This window comes from Diabrotica undecimpunctata, chromosome 6, assembly GCF_040954645.1.
Source record: "Diabrotica undecimpunctata isolate CICGRU chromosome 6, icDiaUnde3, whole genome shotgun sequence".
Taxonomy (NCBI): domain Eukaryota; kingdom Metazoa; phylum Arthropoda; class Insecta; order Coleoptera; family Chrysomelidae; genus Diabrotica; species Diabrotica undecimpunctata.
Genome location: NC_092808.1, coordinates 64,618,827 through 64,645,965, shown reverse-complemented (window position 1 = coordinate 64,645,965; position 27,139 = coordinate 64,618,827). Strand labels below are relative to the sequence as shown.

Below are 27,139 nucleotides of genomic sequence, written 5' to 3'. Positions count from 1 at the left end.
TGGTAAAGATCTAGTTTTAACTTATAAAACCTTTGCATGCAATTTACAATGTAGATACTTTGTTCGCTAAATAGTTCATATATATATTTAATCTTGTTCGCACAGCAATAAACTTAAATTATAATTATATTTAGTATATAAAACAGTCTACGAGTTATCTTATACATACATTATATTCTTCAATTAATGGTTTCTTTCGCAATAACTTTTAAGTAACTATTAAGGCTCAGTTTTATTATCGAATTGATTATGTAAGACGGGTAGCTAAAGAATAAAACCGAATGAATCATTGCCAATGAATTTGCGTTTACGTTTCGTACTTTATAAATAAAATCTCAATATAAAATTAAGTTACGGTTTTCTTTAGACTCATTTAAAAGATGAGTTACGATTATATTCTTTGTGAACCTTTGCAAATCATCTCTACTAACTAAGCAGTAGGTTTCGCAGTCAATATCCCAACCACACACACACACAACTAAGCAGTCTAAGACTTGGTTAAATCAAGCCAATTTTTACTATCTAGAGCTTTATTTTTCACTTTTGCTCAACAAACCATTTGCTTTGAACAAAATATTCATAATTTTTCTTTGTAATATTTTTCCTCCTCATTAAGTCTTCCTTCCCATTAATATTTTAATCTTTCCTTTGTTCTCTTAGATATTATTCTTGATCCCAATAAATTCGGAAGTAATTCTGAAATCTATTTCCTTTGTTCTGTTTTTAATTTCTCTACTCTAGTTATTTCTATTGTTTCATTATATGGTTCATAATATATTCTCACATTTTAATTGCATATTTTAATTAATTGCTATCATAAAGTAAAACGTTTTTGGTACACATTGCACAAAGTTTTGTTATTGTGCATTAAGACTTTAATGGACAAGATTTACAACCATTTTGCTACTCTAAATCAACTATCTTTATATTTAACTAACACGTTTTCTTAATAGTCAATTTTTGATAACATGGGCGGAAAGATTATAAACAGGTGAATTATTTCCATTTCTTCGTTATAATTTGCTGTGTGTTTTCGCGGCTGTGGGGATCTGTTTTCATTTCATTTTCGGTAACTACTCCATTGATCTTACCAATCTTTAACTTTCATGGCTCTTATGCCATCTTCTACGTCATCTATCCATCTTCTAGGTCTGCCTCTTCTTCTCTTCTTTTAGGACGTAGTGGAGTCCAATTAGTTATTCTAAATTCTCATTCTCATTCTCATTTTAAAAATGTGGTCTTCTCAGTTTCTGTGCGATCCGTTCCCTCTTTGGTTTGTCTTGTATTCCCATGTTCGTTTTAAGTGTTTTCTTACCTTGTACGTGAGGAAAACGTTTACATACTGAGAGTTCTAAGATCCCCCCCCCCCCCCAAGACGGTCCAAAAGAAAAAAGGGTGGTTATTTTTTTATATTTTTTGGTTGGTAGAGGGTTCCACCTCCCTCTCCAGTTGAATGTCATCCCTACCAAAACAAATGTCTAAAATATCTAAATCGACCACAGACTTAAAATAGTAAAAGAATTAAAGATTCTAAGATTCTACCAAAATCTAACGAAGTATTATAGTATATCTGCTTGATATGGTGCTAAATACCTACAACTATTTTATTTTGTTTTAGGATTGTGAGGAACAAGGCTGCTGAGAAGGCCAAGCATGCGCACCAAATAGCGACAAGTAACGCTGCCTCGTCTGTTAGCGGAGGACCCGTATCTGTGATCGCGCATGCACCAGCAACGCAATTAAACGAACCCAGATCGGGTGCTTATAGTATAAATGGTATCTTAGGTTTACAACATGATCCCAATGGAAATAGTATAAAGAGGAAACGAATAGACGACCACGGTAAGTAATTATTATCTTAACCAAATAAAAACAGATTTAAGGCAACGTTTATTTATTTTATAGTTTTTACCTTTATCTTAATTATTTTTGGGCTAAACCAAGAAGAAATCAAAATGTTATATTATGTTGAAAAGTCAAATCTAAATGTTTCGTTGTAAAATATAAACAAACATGCGTTGTTATATAAATGGGATGTCTATATCCACATATAGAAATATTAGAAATTATCACCTACCAACAAACAAGCATGATGTTTCCTATAAAAAACGCAGCGATTTAATTAAAGATTTCTTCTTCTTCTGGTTCCTATCCGTTTCGGATGTTGGAAATCATATTGGCAATCATGACCTTGCTCGCTGCGGCTCGAAACAGCTCCGTTGAGGTTTTCTTAAACCATGTTCTTAAATTCTGCAGCCATGATATTCTCCTTCTACCGGGTCCTCGCTTACCTTTGACTTTACCTTGCAATATAGACTGCAGCAGGGAGTAACGGTGCTGATTTCTCATAACGTGTCCTTGTGTCATTAAAGATTTAGTGTAATTAAATTAAAATAGTAGTTTTACATATTTCCACTGTATATACATATACACATGTTTCCAAGGAAATTGTTTCCTTTGTTGAGGATTTTTGTCTTCCCTGTTACTCCATCCTATTATTTATCGTTAATTGCAAGTGTCCGTTTATTTTCATAAATAGATGTCTTGGTTCGTGTATTTAATTCTGGTTCTTTATGCCAACTCCTGCTTTAAGTACTTCTTAATAAAACTCCACTGAAATTATTTGCCTTCAAGAAACCAATTTAAAGAGAATAATATACATATACTTATAACATAAAATGTATTACGATATAATCAACTTAGGAGGCGTAGCGGTCGCTGTATTTGAAAAAAAAAACTAACAAAAAATCAGCATCTAAAACCTATATATTCCACCTGATAACAAGTTGAATAAAAGTGAACTTATCAATTTAAGAACTCTGGGATCTGATATAACCACTACAAATGAAAAAGAATAACTAAATTACCAAATTTTTTAAATATTTCCGTTATAAACAATTGATCAAAAACTGGTTTAGATGCCGCCACTGGCAATGTTCCTGTCTTGATTTATCTGTTTCTGATGCCCTTGTAACTAAACCGTACCTGCTAAACCATTAACGTTTTATAACTCGGTTATCATTTTCTATTTTAATTACGAAAATCAATAACATCGTGCTAAACAATACTTACAAATAAAATACAAAAGTCGTGAATAGAAAAAGTTAACTGCGATTTATTTAAAGAAACGATGAGTAAAAAAAACAATAGATGTTTATACATATAATGCATAAAACACAAAAATAAATCAAATTGAGTCATTGCTGTATATTCTAAAAGTGCAACTCAAACAATTATGTGACATTTCTTTGAAAAATGATTAGAAAAATAGCAGAGGTAAATCAATAACAGAGTATTAATGTTTAGAATGCAACGCAAAACAGACCATAGAAAAGTAGCAGTCTATCATCATCATCATTTTCTTTGCCTTTTGCCTAAGCGTCTCCTTCCGGGTATTCTTTGGTCTTTTTCTCGTACTCTTCCCAGAAACCCGCAAATCAGCCGAGCCAGGAAAAGTGTTATTGCTCAGCAACCTGATGAAACTAAAAGCGACAGTGAAGAAGAGCCACCAATTGATAACGAAACAGAAAGTGAAACGTCAAACTTGGATGAGTCGGACAATAATGATGGGGTTGAATATTTTGCCTATAACAAGGATGACATCAAAGAAGGAGTTTTTCTGTTAGTAAATTTATTAGGAGGAAGAAGAAAGAAGCAATACTATCGCTATGTTGCTAAAATTCAAAAAGCCAGTTCCCCATTCGTATTGGGTGATTAAGTCTCGGCGTTGAACATGCCCCAACTAAACTTTCCTTCATACGCTCATTCTTAATTTTATCTTTTGTTGTCACTCCACTCATCCATATAAGCATTCTCAATTTCGACATATGCATTTGTTGTTACTCTTTCTTTTTAATTGCCTTACATTCAGTTTCTTACACCATAGCTTGCCTTATGGCAGTTATCTTTTCTATTAATTCTCTTAAGGCTTGTATACATTAATTTAAAATTACCTCTATCGGAATGATTGCTATTTTGTCTAGTACACACATCTAGTCGGCTCTTGAGCTGTTTTTTCTTTTAACAAATATTTGGTACATGTTTTAACATAATATTAAATTACACTATAATATATCGATGGTATTTCGCAGCCTTGATTCACTTCTTGCTGCACATTTTTTTGTTCTGACCTATCTCATAGTATTGCAAAATTCTAATTTTTCATAATTATATCTCATAAATCCAACACGGTTTCGGCCACATACGTTTTGGTACCAGTATTAAGATAAATGAGCACTACGATTTTAATCCGTTTCTTAATCCTATCCAAATAGATAAAATTGATGGAGTTTATATTTATATAAAAACCGAAAACAATAAAATTTGAGGATGTATAAATACTTAAGCCTTATATCATAGAAAAATTGTCATATCACATGCGTGTGTAATGAAACAAAAGTTTTGAAGAGAGAGAATTTTTAAATTTCCCCCGAGATTCTTTTCCACGAAGGTTGGAAATCCACATTTTCCCGTGTTATAGCGAAATATTGCGTAAACATATGCACGATTGGGATTTCAAAGGTTTTTCGGGGGTTTGGCAGGGTTGCCTGTGTCGTGAGGGCTTCGTGGTCGCGTAGCAACGCGTGTGATGTCTTCATAATCCGACAGCGACGCTGATTGGTCAGAGAGGAGGCGGAAGGCCGCACTCACTTGTTTCACGCTGATGCGATTTACACTAAATGCGATATAGCGTTGTGGATTTCCTAATCACAAAGTCGAGTCGCTTCGATTTCCGCTTTGTTGAGAAGTTTCGGTAGATACCTTCCACCTCTTTTCCATCCTCTTAGCTCTTAACTAATGCAGCCACGAGCAATATACCTTCGTTCAACTTGATTTACAGGGATCTCCAAGGTCGGATACATAGAAAAAAGAATAATAAAAAATTTTACGTGTAAGTGTATTTTAGATACAAATATTTTAAATAAATCATATACTAGATTTTATTTTCTCCGGTTTAAATAGCTATAAATATAGATCTTAATACTCTAGGATATAAATTTATTTGTACTCGCAAACAAAAAAATAATTTTAAGTAATTTCCAAATATCTGGATTATTATTCTATATAAGGGTGTAGGAACACCATTTTAGAGTGGAAGGTTACTACTGACTTCTGACGTTTTGTATCTGTCCAAACTGTACTATATTTGATACAAAAAGAAGCTCTGTGGTTATATAATAGCAATACTATTTTCATCCAAAAAGTTGACTGACGAATGAAATTCAACTACCTTGGTTATATTACCGATTGTATATAAAAAGTAAAATATATCTAGGCAAAATAACTAAGATACGTTAGGAAAGCTGGACATTCAGAACAACAGAAGTCCGGTATCAGCTATACCAGTACCGTCTAAAAAGGAGCTGTATTTGATTTTTATTGTGCTAAAAAGTCCTCCAAGCATTAAAAATTATTAACATAGCTTTATTTTGGGATGTAGATTATTATTTGTGGTAATTACTAAATTATAAATAGACTGTAAATAGCTTAATTATTATTTTCAATAATATATTCCAAAAAACTAAAATTGTATTATGCCATATAAAATTATCTAAAATTTTTCGAGCATTATCTAAGTTGTTTCAAATAAATACAAAATAAAACGCTATACAAATGACTAACGGTTTCACTAAGAAACCGCAAAATCAGAAGAAACTAGGTATTACTTTCGAACATTAGCGATTATTTCATTCAAATAAAAACTTTTAAGACTTTTGAAATGGATAACGGAATTTTAAATAAAAGAAATATTATTGCTAGATTATTTCACGAGGAGAAATTGGATCATAAAAATATCTTAAAGTGCAAATCATATAAATACCTTCTTATTTTCTAGACTAATAAGGAATTATACTTACATTTTATTAAGTATGCAGACAATTCACCTCATTAACATGTATATAGAATATCTTCTTATATGTTATATAAGTATGTATATATATATATATATATATATATATATATATATATATATATATATATACAATTTATTAGGATCATAATATTTTCAAGTTTGTTGACGTCGTAGTATTTTTTCATTGGTTATAATTATTAGAAAATATATATACATATATATATATATATATATATATATATATATATATATATTATATATATATATATATATATTATATATATATATATATATATATATATATATATATATATATATGTAAAAGATATAATCTTTTAGCAAAAGCCGCTATCGCTTTATTAAATTAAATGGCCAAATATATGGCCTAGGAGGACAAATTCGTTAAACTTCCCGTATCAATAAAGTGTTATGATCATTTCGGCCTAGCCCAGCCTCATCAGACGCTTTGGGCTGATACAAATTCAAACTCGGAAAGTCCAACGAATGTCTCCCAAAACTTCACTACAACAGTAGTTAGTTACAAAGGCGCCACCTGCTTTGGCGGCCGTGAACGAAAACGATATGATAATATCGTTTTCTGTATCCTCTGCGCTATGCGAAATGTGTAAAAGATATAATCTTTTAGCGAAAGCCGCTATCGCTTTATTAAATTAAATGGCCAAATATATGGCCTAGGAGGACAAATTCGTTAAACTTCCCGTATCAATAAAGTGTTATGATCATTTCGGCCTAGCCCAGCCTCATCAGACACTTTGGGCTGATACAAATTCAAACTCGGAAAGTCCAACGAATGTCTCCCAAAACTTCACTACAACAGTAGTTAGCTACAAAGGCGCCACCTGCTTTGGCGGCCGTGAACGAAAACGATATGATAATATCGTATTCTGTATCCTCTGCGCTATGCGAAATGTGTAAAAGATATAATCTTTTAGCGAAAGCCGCTATCGCTTTATTAAATTAAATGGCCAAATATATGGCCTAGGAGGACAAATTCGTTAAACTTCCCGTATCAATAAAGTGTTATGATCATTTCGGCCTAGCCCAGCCTCATCAGACACTTTGGGCCTCGTTTTCGTTCACGGCCGCCAAAGCAGGTGGCGCCTTTGTAGCTAACTACTGTTGTAGTGAAGTTTTGGGAGACATTCGTTGGACTTCTATATATATATATATATATATATATATATATATATATATATATATATATATATATATATACATACATATATATATATATATACATATATATATATATATATATATATATATATATATATATATATATATATATATTCAGACGGTTGAAGATAACCGGGAACGACCCAATACTAAGGAAGCAATAAAAAACGGATGCTTCTAAGTGAGTGTCTTTTATTAAAAGTCAAGCTTTCGCCACATAATTTTGGGCTTCGTCAGAACTTGCTGTAATGGAAACACATTCTTTACAATATCATAATTAAAGATGTTATTTTAATCTTACCTTAATGTCAACACTATCTCTTAGTGTATAATAAAATTCCCATGGACATACACATATTTTTAAAAACAAACCAAACGCATCTCCCAACCAGAGGAAAAGTGGCAAACAAGGCCTTTATTAAATATTTATAGTTATTTTATTATAACCATGTGGCCGGCATTTTAAACAAGAAATTGTTATTTAAGTCATGTGTTGTTTCAACTGTCACCTATTGAAACAGCACCTGTCTTAGTCACTTCTTCTTTTTGTTGCCATAGAACAATAACATTATTCAGTCAGCAATAGTAGACTTTTTTAAGTCACACAAAATTAAATTAAAAATTAAACAAATATAGGTCACTCCTCTATATAAACATATCATGTTTAATAAATTATTTTGTTTGTAATTAGTCTTGGGTATAGTAGTCAACACCACGGTGAGATGTATGTATTATATACCTTTTGTCAAAGAAACAAGTGTATCAATGATGTTAATAGATATAAAATAAATTAAAAGTTCATCTTGTTCTCACAAAAGGGGAATAACACATCCGTATAGTTGTTAGTATATCACAATTATATCATTGTTGTCTTTTTACATTATTGATGTTAGTGGTATAAACATAATATATCCAAGAAGGGTTAGACATTTACACTTTTACTACTACTACTAAGGATTTCCACAGTTTTCACTGTCTTCCTTCACTCAACCGTTTTCTCCAATTTTCCCTGTCATTCCAGTCTCCATCTCGCAGGGTTCTTTTCTCCATAGCCTCGTCGATTTCATCTCTGAATGACCTTCGGGGTCTTCCTCTCTTTCTTCTTCCAATCGGGCTCCATTCTGTGATTTTGTTTATCCAGCGTCCTCTGTCGGCTCTTCTGACGTGGCCGTACCAGGATAGTCTCTTCTCCTCTATATAGTCGATTATGTCTGATTGCACTCCCATTCTCCGCTTAATCTCTGCGTTTTCAATTCTGTCTCTTTTTGTAAGTCTGCAGCTTCTCCTCAGGAACTCCATTTCTACTGCTCTTATTCTACCTCTATTTCTCTTGTTTATTGTCCAGTTTTCGGACCCATATGTCAGGATACTTCTTGTCAGGGTATTATATATTCTCTTTTTTGTCTTTATCGTAATGTTCTTATCCCACAACACTGAGTTTAGTTGTCTTATACAGTTTCTTGTTTGTCTCAGTCTGTTGTTTATATCTTCTTCTGTTGTTCCCTGGTTCGATATTATGGTTCCTAAATACTTGAATTTATCTGTTCCATTTATTTGTCTTCCCTCGTCTATCTCTAGGTTTCTCATATCCTTGTTTTCTGTTGTTAGGCATTCGGTTTTCTCTAAGTTTATTTCCATTCCGTTGTTTTTATATTCTTCTTCTAGTTTTCTGAGCATAAAGCTGAGATCTTCTTCATCTTGTGCGATGACTACTTGATCGTCGGCAAAACTTAAGGTGTATAGGTATTCGTCTCTTACTGGTATGCCCATTCCTTCGCACTTTCTCCTCCATGGTTTGAGTGTCTTTTCCAAGAATATTTTAAACAGAGTAGAGGACGTAGCACAGCCTTGTAGAAGTCCTTTTGTCGTCTTAAATGGATTGTAGGCTTTATTTCCACATTTAATAGCTACTTTGTTTTCTTTGTATAGTGCTTTAACTGCTTTATTAGTGTTTGTCGGATTCCGAGATCATTCATTGCTTCCCATAATTTGACTCTAGGTCAATAGTCTATAGGTTTGAGTCATATGCTTTCTTTAGATCAACAAAGGCCAGATGGACCGGTCTACCTTTTGTCATTTTCTTCTCTATCAGTTGTTCAAATGTGTACGTATGATCTAGGCATGATTTTCCTACTGTGAACCCTGCTTGGTCTTCTCCAATTTTTCCTATTATTTCAGTTTCTAGTTTTTCCTTAATAATTTTCCCATAAAGTCTACCTACCGACGATATTATACTAATTCCTCTATAGTTTTCACATTTTTTCCTGTTTCCTTTCTTATGTATGGATGTGATGTATGCTTGTGTCCATTCCGCAGGTATTTCTTCTCCATTTAGTCCTCTTTCGAACATTCTATGTAGCATGCGGAATAACTTTTCCGTTCCGTTTTTAATTAGTTCGTTTGGTATTCCTCCGGGTCCTTTGGCTTTTTTGTTCTTCAATGTCTTGATTGCTCTCTTAACTTCTGCCAGGCTTATTTCTATCTGGTCCTATGCCCCATTTCCTGCATGTTCTATATTCTCTTCCTGAAAATGGGGACGGTTTTCTGTAAGTAGTTCTACGTAGTATTCTTGCCACTCGTTTTTACATTTACACTTTTTCTTTCTCAAAATTCAAATTTTGACAAAATAGTCTGATTGAAAAATATAGAATTATAAAAGATATATAATGAAAAAACATGGTTTGTACATGAAGTTAAGTTTTAAAATGTTTTAATTAAAATTATTAACAATTGTCTTGTGGGTTAAATTGAATTTAATACACATGAGTTGCAGGCAATAAACTGAGTCACAACAGACAGAAAATAACAACAGTACGTTACAGTGAAAGTGTGGAGGGACAGTATTATGAAAATCTAATATAAGAAGGTGGTACTTTTTTATTTTTAGTGAATTAATGTTGTAAAACATAAGTGTAGATGGAACTTAAGTTATCAACATCTTTTTTGTGGTTCAGTGAATTAGAACAATTAGATGGAACTTAAGTTATCAACATCTTTTTTGTGGTTCAGTGAATTAGAACAATTATTAATATAACACATCTCTAAGATTTTACGATGAGCTTCTTTTTCAGCTCTATCTAGAATTATAGCGTCATCATATAGGACACGATGGTCATTTTCATTAACATGAATGCTCAAACTAGTTGCTAGGGGTTTATGTTTACAGTCACTTTTGTGAAGAGCTAGGCGCTTACTAAGTCGTTGACTTGTATGGCCTATGTATGTTTTGCCACATTCACAGGGTATACCATAGATTACGTTACAGTTCTTCTCAAGTGGAAGTGTATCTGGATGAAATTCTAGACTATGAATATTGAAATATCAGATTTCTTTCCTAGGTGACGCAGCATATATATATATATATATATATATATATATATATATATATATATATATATATATATATATATATATATATATATATATATATATATATATATCTATATATATATATATGTATATATGTAATAAATAGTCATAATAAATAACGATATTTGGCATTTAACACAAAATGATGTAATATAATTAGAGCGAAGACACAATCGTGAAGACAGGCTTTTGAAAAGAAATAATGCTAATGTCAACTTAAAAAATAGACTTATATCTGGAATGCCCAATGGGGGTTGAAATTGCAATTTCAAATAAGGTGGTAACTTTAGATACGATATCAAGTTCCCGGTAATAACTGGAGACCAAAAAAGACAGTGGTAGATATATATGTATATATATATATATATATATATATATATATATATATATATATATATATATATATGTATGTATATATATATACATATATATATATATATATATGTAAATATATGTATATATATCTAAAGGTATATATATATATATACATATGTAATTTTTAGTGTATGCATAAATAAATATATTGATATTATCCATACAAACGCAATTCATAACGAAAATGAATTTCTTATGAATTCCTCCTTTTTATTACTTTAACTTTAATTCTACTGTACTAAATTACTATAATTTCAATTTTTTCTTGTTCACTCTTTCTTGTTTAACAATTTTCACGCATTACATTTTTTTGTACAATTACTTTTTATTATAGTAAATATCCTTGGTACTAAAAATCGGAAGTAGAGAATTCATATCAAGAGCATTTTATAAATTTAAAATTGACCTTTTCATTGGGCCCGCCACTCAATATATCATAGGGATTACAGTTTGATACTTCTTGATATAATACAAGTCGTGAACACACATGCATTATGATAGCTCTTCACGGATGGTGAGCATCCATGGGTCCGACTCCATGCCTTGCGCATAGACCGTGAGATTTATAAATTTATATTTTGACTATTTCATTCTGCAATTTAGGGGGATAATTTATTGTTAAAAGCCCTCACTCAACTCATTTAGATCTTTCTTGGATATCAGATTACTTCTGATTAGATTTTGTGTCATATTTAAAGTATTTTTCTTTTGTCCTCGGTGTTACCAGAAGCTTATTGACATTCTATTTATGTATATACATATTAAAAATATAGGGAACCTTGTCCCACAGCTAAGCAACCTTTAGCTTGTGTCTCCAGTGTAGTCTCATATTCGATTAATTACCTACTTTACGACTACTTGCTTTTCTGTCGGTATACAAAAAAAAAATAAATTTTAGAAATACAAAAATTATATATGACGTTACGATTTTCACCGCTGTTTACGATTATTTGTCTAAAGTTAATCCGGAAAATAGCATAATTAATTAAAAACAACATAATATAGCGAATTAAATGAATTAAGATTTTATGCTCCTAAATGTTATAATATAACACCTTATCCATTGTCCACTTTTGTTTGCCTACTAAAAATGTCTACGTTTCCTTATCGTATTTTCTATAAATTATCCGGTTTTTGTATTAAGGATAGGATTTTGTATTTGTCTGATTAGAGAATCTATTGCAACTGGCTGAATGACTAATGTCTATGCCATTAAAAAAATTTTTATACATCTTTTATACATTTGTACAAATACAAATTAAAATAGCTAAGAGATCGTAAAAGAAAATAAAACTGAACTTTTACTTTTAAAAACAAAAAAAATAATAATACTTAAATAATAAGATATCTTTAACAAACATACGTTTTATTATTTTGTGTACAAAATCTTCCTGTTATGCAAAAATGTTAAATAGTTAAAAGGTTAGTAAAAAATATAAGTGACAAGAAAATAGCTTCAGGACCAAAAATTGTTTAATTGAAATTGTAGTTTATTTCATTAAATATTGTATATAACATAAAAATGCAAGTAGAAAATAGTTTCCGAATTATATTAAATGAATTAGATACGATAAGTTAAAACTCACTACAAAAATTTTTATGTTTGTTAACACATTTTTTTTTATTTCTTAATAACTAAAACAGTGATAGCAAGAACAACAAAATGAAAGATTTGAAATTATGTAGTGTTCCAAGTGATATATGTACAAGTAAGTGAAACAATAACGGAGTAGTTTCTATTATACCCAATTAACAAAAATATCTTCAGTAATCCTGTTGCACAATGGGTTAAAGACAAAGTTTGAATTTAAATCAGGCTGGAAATATCCATTTAAATAATTTACATCCAGGGAAGCCATCAAATTTAAATTACCGCTTTAAATATTAACTGTGCACTAATTATTCCATGAAGACAAAGATGTATAAGTTATTACTACGGAAAATCGGACTTAAGATGAAGGAAACACACTTTGGGAGAAGCGCTAACTTCCGGTCAGAGATGATTTGTGCACATCTTACCGGACCGAATCCCTTCCTTTGTAAATTCTCAATTAATGTTTCTTAGACCATAACTACAACAATCAGCGATTCTCCTTAAAGTAACTGTATACATTTCTATTAATGGTGTTTACTAGTTATTGTTATTTTGCTTAAAATATGCAACAATACGGGAAAAACAATAAAGTTTATGTATAAAAAACTATTTATAAAGGAACAAAAAAATAATAACTTTTATTAAGTAATTGCAGCAGTAGTTACTAGTTTTACATATAGTTAATAATCTTCAAAATAATTATAAATATTGTTTTCACCGAAATGGTACATGTTTTGAGCATATCAGTCACAAAAACTAAACATTACGTTTACATAATGTTCATTTCTATTTTTCTATTCTAACTTTACAATATTTTTGAGAGAACTATGAACAAGAAAATAAACATTAAATGTGATGATTAGTTTTTATGATTGACATTTTATAATAATTCATCATGCTGATATTGTACCGTTCCTGTTATAATTTATCCATCACATTTATGACCTAAAGGAGTCATTCCCATTCACTTTAGTCACATAGTTTAATTTAAGACAAAAAATCAAACTGGATATATAAGAAATGTCTTTTAAGACTTCTCAGATATCCTAGAAAGCTTATAGTTTGCAGTAAACGTTACTGAAAGCACAAAATAAATTTACAAATATTAGGCACAACGAGAACCACTGTTTTTGAGTGAAGCTTCTTTATGGTAAAGTATTTCACACAAATATTTACCGTAATTAGGTATTGCGTAATATGTTTTTGAATGTAATAAAGTTTTATGCATGATGTTATTCTCATCAGATGTTACAATTTTTCTTTCACGATTTTATGGATCAGTGTCGATTTTTTCAGAAAACTAGAACAATAGTAATCAATAAAGAACCAATAATGTGTAAACTAAAAGTCGATAAAGTTAGTATGCATTTATAATAAAAATAAACTAGTGATTACACTGCTTAGCTATGGAGGCGTTAAAAAAGTAAGAGATTAACTGCGAGATTAAATCAAGAATTTATAGGGTCAGTACAGAAGAATAATATCGTACGCATAAGAAATAAGATATATCACAGCCAAAATACAGAGAGTGCTGGAAACAGCAGAAATGAGAATAGCTAGTAGAATTACAGGAAACACAGTAAAAGACTGAGTAAAAAGTGACGAGATTGGAACAAAATGTAATGTACAGGGTATAAGCCAGTGAGCACTAAATAGAAAAAAAAAAATAGAACAGTCACATCAGTAGAATCACAAAAGACGTTCAAATAGCAAGGGACTAATCACCAAGTGCTAGAAGAAGTATCGACCGGCTGCGTAGAAGATGTAGTATTTCATAGAGGCAACAACGCGCCATGAATAAGCAAAATTGCTTATATAAAAGATGGAGAAAAAGAATTTTAACTTTTTGCTCTTCTATCCCACCTGCAAAATGAAATACAGACACATTGTAAATCCTTTTTATTGATCAAGTAAATATAAGCAATTGTCGAATGTTCATGTGGGTACCATCAAATTTTGAGTTAAATAGCCATTTAAAAAAAATAATTTTAAGATATAATACATCCTAATCCTATGTACTGAGTAATAGCCATTGCAGCAGAAGTATTTCCAATTTGACTAAAGAAGAACAAGATGGTTATTTTAATATTATCAATTGTTTTTTATTTTCAATAGTATTATGCTTTATTTAAAATTTAAATACTACACACGCCACGCCACCGCACTGGTACACACATACTGCATCTTTTTTATTCAAAAATCTTTCTTTAGCAACTTAACTTATAACTGTAATAAAATCATAAATTTATAGTTCTTTAAATTTATAATAATCTTACCACAAATACTTAACGGTGTAAGTTATATTAAACCTCTAACTGCATTGAATATAAGATGTTTTAAAATAATCCTACTAGAAACACTTTCGTTCTCGTTTCTTATTAATATGTAGATAAAACGCTTCATTAAAACTTACCTCACTAATAACGTCGCGAGTGTTAATTTGGTGTCACCGTATATATTCTTAAATACTAGGGCACTATTTTCTTGCACGAGCGTGACGTTGGCAACATCCTCAGATACAGTTGAGAATGTAAATTAATAATGTTATCTACCTTTAGGAGCATTCATCATATTTTTAACTTGAACTTCTTATGAACTATTGTAATTATATAAAAGACAGACGATTAGGTAATCAATTACCTTAAAATTTACTAGTAGTAATTATAATGATAAAGTATTTCAATTAGTACATAATCCAAATTGATATTTGGAAGTATTTTATAATCCCTACAAGTAATTCTATAATCTAGGCAAAAAGTAACTATAAAATATAAAAATTAAAATACGGAAAAAATGTTTTATCACTATTTTTAATTTTAGTTATATCATAAAGCTCTAAAAAAACCAGTATCAATTATAAACGAAAATTATTAAGAACATGCTGAAAGTAACACACAATATAAATTTCAGTAATATCCAAACAGTTCTTCAGGTCTGAAGGCCCATGGCTTCTATTTTTTCCACTTATCTCTGTTTTTTACCTTTTCTTCTTAATCCAGTATTATTAGTTACCTTAACCCGTTTTAACCTTTACTTTTTTTGCATGTCTGTTTCTGGACATCCTGTAAACATGTTCTATCGAACGTGCTCTTTGCGATTTTACTTTTTGTATGATGCTTGGTTGATTGTAGAGCTCCATTACTTCTTTATTTGTTTTTTTTTCTCCATACGCTGTCATTGTCCTTTGTTCCTCCATATATCTTGCGTAATATATTTTCTCATCGTTGCAATTGCTGTGTATTTTTCTGACTTAACACTTAAGTTTGGCTGCCATACATAACTGAAGCTTGCATAATCGTTTTTTAAAACTTGATTTTCGTATTTCTGGATATTAATTTAGATTTAATCATTCTGTTTAGTGCTCCTACTACTTTACTTTCTTTCGTAATTATTTTTTCTATTTTCGTATCTTCTTCAGCTCTATTTGTAATCTTCATTCCAAGGTATTCGAATTAATCCACTTTTTCTAAACAATATTCTCTACTTTCACTACGTATTCTTAGGGTATTTTTATGCTCTATTTCCTTTGCTCTCATTTCAAAGTATTTTGTTTATTCGTTTGTACATAGTCCGAACTTTTTCAATATTGTTTCCATTTTTTTGAATATTTTTATGAGTTCTGCTTTTGGTCTCGCAATCAATGCAATATTGTTTTCAAAAGCGATAACTTGTTGTCTCTTATAGTATATTATACCATCTGTCTCTACACCACTTTGTCGTAGAATAGCTTCCAGGACAAGGTTAAATAAAGTTGTTGACAGTGGATCTCATTGTCTTAATCCCTTCTTTTGCGTAACAATCTCTGATAACCTTCCTCCAGAATCATTTTATTTAATGTTTCTTTTAAGGTCATTTCTACTAACTTACTAAGTTTAGTAGGTATTTTTAACAGATGGATCGACTCTAGTTTTTTCTATCGATTGAGTCGTATGCCTGATTAAAGTCTATAAACAGAGTGTGTAAACCTAGATTTTGTTCGTAGCTGTTGTGTAATCAATGCTGATTAATTGTAGACCTCTCTCTTTTAAACCACTCCTGACATTCACCTATTATTTCAGACTTATTTTGTTGTCAGTCGGTTTCTTATTAATAAAGCCAATATCTTATATGCTATATGTTTAAATAATATCTGTCCACCTTCCTTAAACATTTTTTCTACTATACCGTTTTTTCCTGGACTCTTGTTGTTCTTCAGGTGCTTTATTATTTCCGCTATCTCTTGATCTGATGGTTCGTTTATGTGTTTTTTTTAAAAAGCTTAAATATTTTTGAATTGAAATCTTTATGCACCAAAAAATACTATTATAATATTTAGCATAAGTGTACATAATTTACTATAAAAACAAAAGTTTATAAATTATCTTTACTCTTGATGCAATAGAAATTACATTAAAACATTTGTTAAACCAATCCTCTGTGACCAGTATTATAAATTATATTAATGAATGATCATTTAGCGAATCTGCTGAATACGGTTAGTTTAGCAATCCAGTATCCCTATTTTCGTCCTCGTTTAAACCTCTTTATCAATAATCCACCGAACAGAATTTAAAATCTCCACAGGTCAAGTATCAGGTGTCCCAGTGGAAAACATATTCACAAAGGAATACGAACAACTTTATAAAAGATCTAACTGGAGTGGACAGCGCTCTTTTCATTATCTCAACACAACCTATTTAATTGCGTTCACCATTTTCCCTTGTTCACTTCACTCCTGCAAAATGGACATCCGAATGGTAAAGGGTCGAAAGTATCATTGGCGTAACGACATAAATTTTGACATTTATAACATTTTGTACACATCAATGACAAAAACAATCTAACAAACATGAACCAAGCTAATTTTCAAGTCTCAGTGATAATACATATTACAACGGTCAAAATAAGTTGCCAGATCTTTTTTTTTGGTGTCAATACACTGTTGTGAAAAAACTTAATGTTTTTAAACATAAACTAATACAGTTCGTTTTTTAATTATTCTGCGTATTAGATTTCTTAAAATTTTCGATTTGGAGGTGAACGTTACGTTACAGTGGAGGTCATATAGTTGGACAGTTTTCCCTGGCTGGCATGTAGGTTAATCCACGCGTCTAGCCACTCTTCGCTAAAAAAGAAATCATACCATCTAGACATGCTTATCCATCGTGGCAGTCATGGTATGCTAAGAACGGAGTGGTATCGCAAACCTTGTTTTAGTAACCGTTTCATAAATTTTCATTCTCAGCATCCATCCAAGATGAAAATAAATTTGGTTTTGGCCTTAAAAACTAGGATTACTAACCTGTCACACATCGATTTCAGTGACAAGGGACTAAAAAAGGAGAATTCCTACCCCATAGGGCTTTTAAATTAACTCATTTTCGGTTCCCCTTTTCCTTCGCAATTTTCTAACAACTAAAATTTTCATAACAATGAGGTCTGACAATTGACATTGACAAGCAACACAACAGTTATACCATCTAAAATAACTTATGGTTCCTTACCCTACATTCCAGTTCTAACACCTAAGCTAATGAACATTTTTAAAAATGTTAATGGCTTAAAAATTACAACTAAGAATGCGAAAACGGTATCGAAGTTATACACAAGGACAAAAGATCCTTTCACAATACAGTAGTCATCGAATGTTGTTTATTCTATACCGTGCGCCAATTGCAACAACGTATACATCGAAGAATCATTTCTTAATTTCCACAATAGGGTGATCTCACATCCTAGTGACATAAAAACCAACAAAATAAATGCATATGCACTCACAGAACATGCAATAACTCAGAAACATTTTTTTTTTTTTTTTATTAACATTTAAGATTTTTACAATCTGTTTTGCAGTGAAAACAATAAGTAAAATTTTTTGTCTTTACATGACAGAGAGATGTAAGGTCCAGTGACCAAATCATCACGACACAAATTGGCTTTTTACCGGTAGGATGCGCACATACACTGATACGCGAGCACTAAAAGCGGCACTGATCACAATGGCTGGGTGCTGTTGAAGGCGTAACTCCCACTGCTGTAGGCTCTGTCAGGATAGGTGAGGTAGGTCCAAGGGGTCATGTCGCTTCAATCTCTTCGCTTGTTGGTTGTTGAGAAGATTGTGTGCCAGGGTATTAGGATGCACCCGCAACCTGTTTTGATATTGTTCAGAAGTTTTTTTGCACTCTTCAGAGACTGTTAGTACCTGAAGATCTCTATGTATTGCATCATTCTGGATATACCAAGGTGCATTAGCAATTGTTCTCAGAGTTTTGGATTGGAATCTTTGTATTATCATAATATTAGATTTGCTAGCTGAACCCCAGAGCTGTGAGCCATATGTCCAAATGGGTTTTATTATTGTATTGTATATCAGCAGCTTGTTGTCAATCGATAGGTGAGAGTTTTTTCCCAACATCCAGTAAAGTTTTCTGTATAAAATTCCCAATTGAAGCCTTTTCGTCCATATATGTTTGGTCCAAGTTAGACGTTTGTCAAGGTGAATACCTAAGTATTTTACGTCATGCTTTTGGGGCAAAGGATGTCCATTCAGGTTAACTTGTGGACATGTACCTCTTCTTAGAGTGAATGTAATTTGTGTAGATTTTGAGGGGTTTACTCTAATTCTCCAGAGTTTAAGCCATTCGTTTGTTTTGTTCAGATGTAGTTGCAGTCTCTCTGATGCTATTGTTGGGTTGCTATGAGAGGACAAGAAAGCAGTATCATCTGCGAATGTTGCAAGCGTTAGATTATTGCTTATTGGCAAGTCAGCCGTATATATCAGGTACAGAATCGGTCCGAGCACACTACCCTGAGGTACACCAGATAGGATGGGGTAGAGTTTTGTATAGGCTTCACTATATTTTACCAGATATCTCCTTTCTGTAAGGTATGATTGAAGCAGTTTAAAGTAAGGGTAAGGTAAATTTTTCTTTAATTTGTACAGAAGTCCTGTATGCCACACCTTGTCAAAAGCTTGAGAGGCGTCTAAAAAGGCTGCAGTACAATATTGCTTGTTCTCGAGACTACTTCTTATTGTTGTGTATAGTCTGTGAACTTGTTCTATTGTACCATGTTGGTTACGAAAACCGAATTGATGGTCAGGTATGAGACACTTTTCGTCCAATATTGGTTTGATTTTTCGTAGTAGAAGTTTTTCGAAGACCTTAGAGATGACTGGGAGTAGACTAAACGGTCGGTATGAGTTGACATCTTTTGGATCTTTACCAGGTTTTTGAATGAGTATAATCTGTGCCACTTTCCATTGCAGAGGGAAGTAATGCAGACTAAGCATAGCATTGAAGATCATAGTGATTATTCTGTAATAGTCATTGGTTAGTTCCTGGAGGATCTTACCCGTTATGAGGTCGAATCCCGGAGCCTTATTGGGTTGTATTTCATTCTTTATTATCTGTTTTACTTCTTTAATATTAAACTTGGTGATTGGTAGATCCATTTGATATGGAGCCTCAAGAAAAGAATTAAATGGTTCTTCTTGTTCTAATGGCACTACTCTGTTAAATGGACTAAATACTGTAGAAAGATGTTCAGCGAATGTTTTAGATTTTTCTGTGTCTGTTCTTACCCATTTACCTTTGACATTTTTTAGAGGAGGTATGGCGTCTTGTGGACCTTTTACCTTTCTCGTCGCCTTCCATAGAGAATAATTGGTGTCTTTGGACGGAGTCAAATTTTCTAAGTAAGTTTGGATCCCCCTGTTTTTCTCTTCTTTTAATAGATTTTTAAGTCTTCTGGTAATTCTGTTTAAATTTTGTTTGTCAATAGGAGCGTGTGTGTTTTGCCACTTTTTCCTAAGTTTTCTTTTCTCATCGATCAGGTTTTTTGCACTTTGCGAACAGTTTATGCTTTCCTTCCATGTTGTTTGTTCAGGAGTAGAAATCCAACCTGCCTTTTGTATCGAGGTAGTAAGTTGTTGTACCGCATTTTCAATTTGTAATTCTGTTTTAAGTGGCAAGTTCGTTGGTATTTGTTCTGCTAGTGCGCTTCGAAATATTTTCCAATTTGTTTGATTATTGGTTAGGACTGGAGGCTTATTTCTGAGTATGATTTTGGAGTCTAGGTCAATTAGAATGGGAGAATGATCTGAAGAGAGGTCCCAGCATGATTCTATTGCTAAATAGTTAAGAGAGATACCTTTAATCACACAGAAGTCTAAGAGATCTGGTGTTTTATTTGGATCTGTAGGCCAATAAGTTGGTTCTCCTGTAGATATGTGTTGTAGGTTGTTTCCTGTTATTGACTTCAGCAGTTGTCTACCCCTTGTTGTAATTACCCTAGAGCCCCAGTGATGATGTTTACAGTTAAAGTCTCCTCCTGCTATGAATTTGTGTCCAAGAGAACTGAAATAGGTGCTAAAGTTGTTTTCGTTGATTGGTTGACCAGGAGGACAGTAGACCGCAGATAAGGTAAGGTTGCCTAGCCAGTCTTCGATGACAATGCTAGTTGATTGCAGGTACTTTTCACTGAGCTTATTTAACTCATGGTGTTTTATATTAGATTTGATAATAATAGCTGTGCCACCGTGTGCCTTGTCATTTGGATGTTTTGTGTAGTGGACAATGTACTTGGGAATTTTGATATAGTTTTTGTCTGTTAGATGAGCTTCTGATACAAGCATAACATCAATTTTCTTCTCGTCGAGGAAAATTTTTATTTCTTGGATGTGGTTCGTTAGGCCATTTGAGTTCCAGACGGCTATTTTAAGTCTGTGTTGCATTAGTGCATTTTGGAAATCATAGTCATAAGAAGGTTAAGCATAGTGTCCATTCTCTCTACTAGTTTTGTCATCAGGTTTTCAAGGTTGGCAATTTCCGTTGAATGGTTTGAGCCGACATTAGTTTGTTGATTTGTGATTTCATCCGCTTGACTATTTCCTGAAGTTTTTTGAGCGTAAGAAACACCAGGGGTTACTCTTTGACTATTGGTTTCATGGGTGCCTGTTCTGTGGGTCTCTTGATTCTTTCTGAGTTGGGGGAATTTTTCTTTTTGTATTTGTTTGTATACGCTGCAGCCCTTATAGTTGGCAGGATGGTTTCCCATACAAAGTACACATTTTACGTTATTGCTGCGTTCTTTTCGTGGACAGTGTAAAGTAAGATGATTACTTGCACACTTTACGCATCTTGGAGGCATATGGCAGAATTTTTGTGTGTGACCGTAGCGTTGACATTTGGTACATTGGGGGACCTGACGTTTGGGATATGGTGGTTCGAAGGACACAATCATGTTCTGGAGTGCTCTCACATCATATATGTCTTTATTATTTGGCTTAGTTTTTAATTCTATATAAAAGAGCGGAAGCGCTATTTTGGATCCATTCTTATATATATTAGCTATGTTGGTTACTTCGTGTCCCATTAATCCTAGCTCATGGACTAAAGCGTCTTTATCTGCTGTCTGATGCATATTACGAAGCACAACTCGGAATGTTCTTTCTTCCTTTGTTTGGTAGGTGTAATAATGTGTATTTTTCTCATTGAGTGCTTTGGTTATGTTTCGGTAATATTCAGAAGTTGAGGGCTGGATCTTTACTTGGTTGTTATAGAGACATTTGATGGAATATCCCAGAGGGGATATTGTTTCTAACAATTGTCGAAGAGGTTGTATATCACCTACATCTGAAACGAATATGGGTGGGGGTTGAATACTTTCTTTAACTGCATCAGTTCTGGTTTGGTTGGTCTCATCAGGTACTTCATCTAAGCTAGCAAATCTATTAGACGTTGGTGTGGGTGCTTTGAGCCAGTAATCGCTCATTATTGTTTGTTTTAGTTGTTTATAGATAAATTGACATAGATGACATAGATAAATTGAACAACATTTATTGTTATATACTAAAGAAAAAAATAAAATAAATATTTCACCTATACATATTCTTCTATGCATAACTGGTTACATACCATTAAGACATGTTTAATAGTTTAATAATTAAAAATAAAAACTACCCAATATTTTCCTCTTGTTTCTTAAAAATTTTCTGTTTCTGTTTCTGTTCTCTATGTATCAGAGTTAAAACACACTCTCAAAAGTAAACTAAGTTTGACTATCCTGACCAAAAATTTTTATTTTACATTTTTAGAATGTATTGTCCATTATTATATTTTATATTTGTGTTGTTAATGGTGATTAAAAATCTCAACGACTAGTAAGTTGCACTGACAAATTGTGATATTTTGTAAACATTTACACATTTTTTTTTTCTATATTACAGTGTCTTGAAAAAGGAATAAAACAATTCCGAAAGCTTGACAAAAAGTCAAAAGAGTGTTTCTCTAACATCTCGGCCAACCTTCTGACTGCAGCCCTAATAAACTGGTGGTTTTGTTTATATGGACAGTCACGAATATCCTGATATATATATATATATATATATATATATATATATATATATATATATATATATCTATATACATATACATATATATATATATATATATATATATATATATATTATCATTTTATGTTAATTATTTTGTACATGTGTATCAAAACATGTTAAGCACTTCATCTCTTCAATTATTATCCTGATTCAGTATTATTGGGAAATACGGACTGCGCCATTGGAACGAAAGAGAGAACGGAATAACGGGAGTGAATTAAAATTGTATCGCGGCTGAAATGTTATTTACTTGGTATTTTAGATTCAAGCCACAATGTGTATTGTTTCAATAACAAGAATTTGAATGGTCTGGCCTAGCTGAAATTAATAGAGAATTCTCTATTAATTTTGTCACACGACAAAAGTGTATTAACGCTGAAAATGGAATTTCCAATTACCTTTTTAATTTAATTGGAGTTTATAATAATGATGTCATTGTTTTATCTACCAACTAATTTCATTAACTCAATATTGGATTTATAATTGAGTCAGAAGAGACAAGAGATCATTTATAAATTCTCATTGAACCGTTCATATGAAATTTTCTTTTATCTTTATTGAATATATTTCATTAATTAAAAAACCATTAAGTAGTCAGTTAAAAAAATTGGACCTGTTTTTAAAAATATTTTAATGAAATACATACTATATTTCATAGTTATAGTATTTTAAGTAACATTTATACCGGGTATGACAAAAGAATCGAGACCGTCGAATATTTTGGAAAATTTACATTGGATCGAAAAACTGAATAACACGTTTTCAATATTTTAAAAAAATCTATGAATAGACAATAAACGTGACCCCTACTCTCAGCCCCTGGATGTAGAACCCATTTTTGTTACATATTTCGATTTCTTGTGCAAAAATAAGTAATTTTTATTTCGAACATTTTTTCAAATTATTGATAGATGACGCAATAATTGGAAACATAATTTATCCTGATACCCTAGGAAAATTATGTAAATTGTCTAATATCCCAATATAGACATTGTTAAATGAAAAACCAAAAAATATGTGTTAAGTATTTTTTAAAGCTCTTAAATCACATTAAACACAACTCCTCACCTCTACCTTTGGGGATGGGGTGAATGGAAGACCACTTTAAAATCTCAAACAGAAACCCCATTTTTTATTGCAGATTCAGATTCTATCTAAAAAACTGTATTCAGTACCATAAAAATTAGTTTTCGTACATCTGATACTGTACTGACTTCAGATAAACAGTTTATTTTTGTACTTAGATTCATTTATAAGATTTTCATCTTATGGCAGATTTCCGGATCTGCAATAAAAAACGAGATTTTCCATTTAAGATTTAATAATTGCTCCCTACCCCACCTACAGAGGTTGCTGGTGTATGATCGTGTTTGGTGTCATTCGATAGATGTTTGACAAATATTGAGCACGTTTTTTGTTTTTAGATCTGATTAAATCTGATTAAAGTAAATTTCGCGAAATATTCGACCGTCTTGCTTCTGTTGGCACAACCTACATATTACAGATTTATTCATTATTTTTATTATCGTAGTACGGAAGTATAAAAAATATTGTAGCATTTCGTACATTGTATATTTATAGCAGTTTGGATGACACATACGAGATATTCCTATATAATCCAAATACGTTGCTTAGAAAAATAATGAAAAACGACTAAATTAAAAATAAAACAAATCAATTGTTCTAATAACAATTGTTGTTTATTTTGGGCTTCTCAATCGCTTTCATCCACCTTTCGGCACAATAATAACTAAAATTATTCTACCGAATGAGCATGGGGGACTTTAATGGAGATAGCTTCTCTTGGTAGATAATTGATGATATTCTGCTCCTTAATTAAGAAGCTATCGTAGTTTAATGGAACGAAGCCAGATTAGGCAAATTTTATTTTGTCATTCAGATGATAAATATTAATAAAATAAAGCATATTCGGTCAACACATTTAGCTTTAAAGCTTAGCATCCAAAGCTACCTCGAACTGGGACAAAATTATAAAATGAAAACATGAACTTTCATTAAAAAAATCTAAACTTTATCACTACCTTTTATTTATCAATATAAAAGAGTAACATACTTCTAAAATAAAACGACAATAACAAAAACTTTTTTAATAAGTACATCTGTCTATCTGACGTACAAAACAGTACCAAATTAAGTTCGGAGACCTTAGACCTTAAATATTCTCATAATAATTTCTATATAATAGTAGGTAAACAAATCCCCATTTTTATAAATTGATCATATACCACTGGAAGATAGGTGATATATACCACCATCAATATCGATATCTTTAATATCGATGCATCCAGAATTCTTAAATTTCAACTCAAAATTTTAAGCTGGTCAAACTGGTCTGTGAAACCTAAAATATCGTATATTATTTTCTGGACTTTTCATGCTGGAATCTTGAATTATTTCCTGTTTATTAATATTTTGTGTAACGCTATAATAGACATTATCAAATACCGTGAAGTAATGGCCAGTATTTTCTTTTTGACTGGGACTGATCTCTAAGAGTTAAACATTTAATAGTTATTTAAGGACTACGAAATAAAAATACTTGCTTTTGGTTACTACAATTACTCAACATGCACAATCAGAGAAGAATTATGCACAGTAAATATCCGCAAAACTTGTACGTAAATACATAAATAAATTGGCAGGCTAACATCATCAAAAGTATTATTAAAGGCAACGCATAATAAAAAATAGGCTTAAAACACTTTGCTACAAAAATTAAAGAACCCATACGGTATAAACTGACAAATAAAAATAGCATACTACAATAAGAGCCAAGGAGAAACGGGATCACAAAAGCATGAACATAAGTTATAACAACATAAAAAGTAAGCAGATACCTACGAGACATCGTATGGAAAAACAAAGTTACAATAACAAAGAGCAAGATCGGAATCTGTGAAACATGCTTAAAACCTTTGCTTAAGCTTAATTAACATAGATTAGAGCACGCAAGTAATTTTGAAAAGATGACAGAAGACAGATAAGCAAGATGAGCATATATTCAGCAACCAGACACACAAAGGGAAGTAGCTAGACAAAAAAATGGCAGGAGAGCTGCAGGTGCGGATTATAAAAAGAACTTAGAAAAAATCCAAATATGCAGATTAGACAGGACCTATTCCTGTATATATATATATATATATATATATATATATATATATATATATATATATATATATATAAAATAAAGTTTTATTTTGAGGTTGCAGTCATTAATAGGGCAGGAAAGTAAAACTCTTTGTTCTTTAATCAAGCTTTCGCAAAATTTATTTGCTTCTTCAGGATATGCTAAAATATGGTATCAGTAAATACAACGAAATTAGAACTAAATAGCATTGTATAAAACTAGTAAAAAAACTTATTATTAAACAATGCTATTTAGTTCTAATTTCGTTGTATTTACTGATACCATATTTTAGCATATCCTGAAGAAGCAAATAAATTTTGCGAAAGCTTGATTAAAGAACAAAGAGTTTTACTTTCCTGCCCTATTAATGACTGCAACCTCAAAATAAAACTTTATTTTACATAACGTGTCAGTCAATAATACCTAACTACTTTATATATATATATATATATATATATATATATATATATATATATATATATATATATATATGTATATATATATATATATATATATATGTATATATAAAAAAAAGAAGTACTTGTGACTCGTTTGGAACAAATATATAACTGTTTTGGATGGGTTGGAGTCAATAAAAGTTAAAATAGCATCTATTTTAACAGCTATTTTAACTTATTTATAAATTCAATTATTTTTGCATTAATAAAATGTTTTCAAAATTATAAAAATTTTCAGAGAAACATTTATTGGATTAAAGCATTTTTATATTAATTATTTTGAAAATGTATTAGCAGTAATTTTTATTTACTAAACTAATTTTTATTTGGTAAGTTAACAAAAATTTTTTCTTTTTAGTTCAACCTTATAATAAGATATTTTGTCTTTTTTAGCTCTTGATAATAATTGTAAACACAGTTGAAAGCTCGAGATTAAAAAAATAGTTAACCAATAGCCCTTTTATTGACTCCAACCCATCCAAAACAGTTATATATATATATATATATATATATATATATATATATATATATATATATACATATATATATATATATATATATATATATATACATATATATATATATATATATATATATATATATATATATATGTATATATATATATGTATATATATATATATATATATATATATATATATATATATGTATATATATATATAATAAAAATTAAAATGTTGAGGTTATTAAAAGGTTATATAATTAAGAGGTTACATATTAAAAAACGTTCTACATATCCATTAACTCATCA

The 27,139-nt window shown here is 31.2% G+C and overlaps 1 protein-coding gene across 10 annotated transcripts in view; it reads left to right on the top strand.

Moving 5' to 3' along the window:
• LOC140443476 (uncharacterized) overlaps window positions 1-27,139 on the top strand; it is a 447,648-nt gene that overhangs the window by 377,420 nt on the left and 43,089 nt on the right. For all 10 annotated transcript variants that reach the window (XM_072534774.1, XM_072534768.1, XM_072534773.1 and 7 more), the window contains one exon: window positions 1,619-1,842. In XM_072534774.1, coding sequence (XP_072390875.1) covers window positions 1,619-1,842 — 224 coding nt within the window. The remainder of the gene's footprint in view (window positions 1-1,618; window positions 1,843-27,139) is intronic.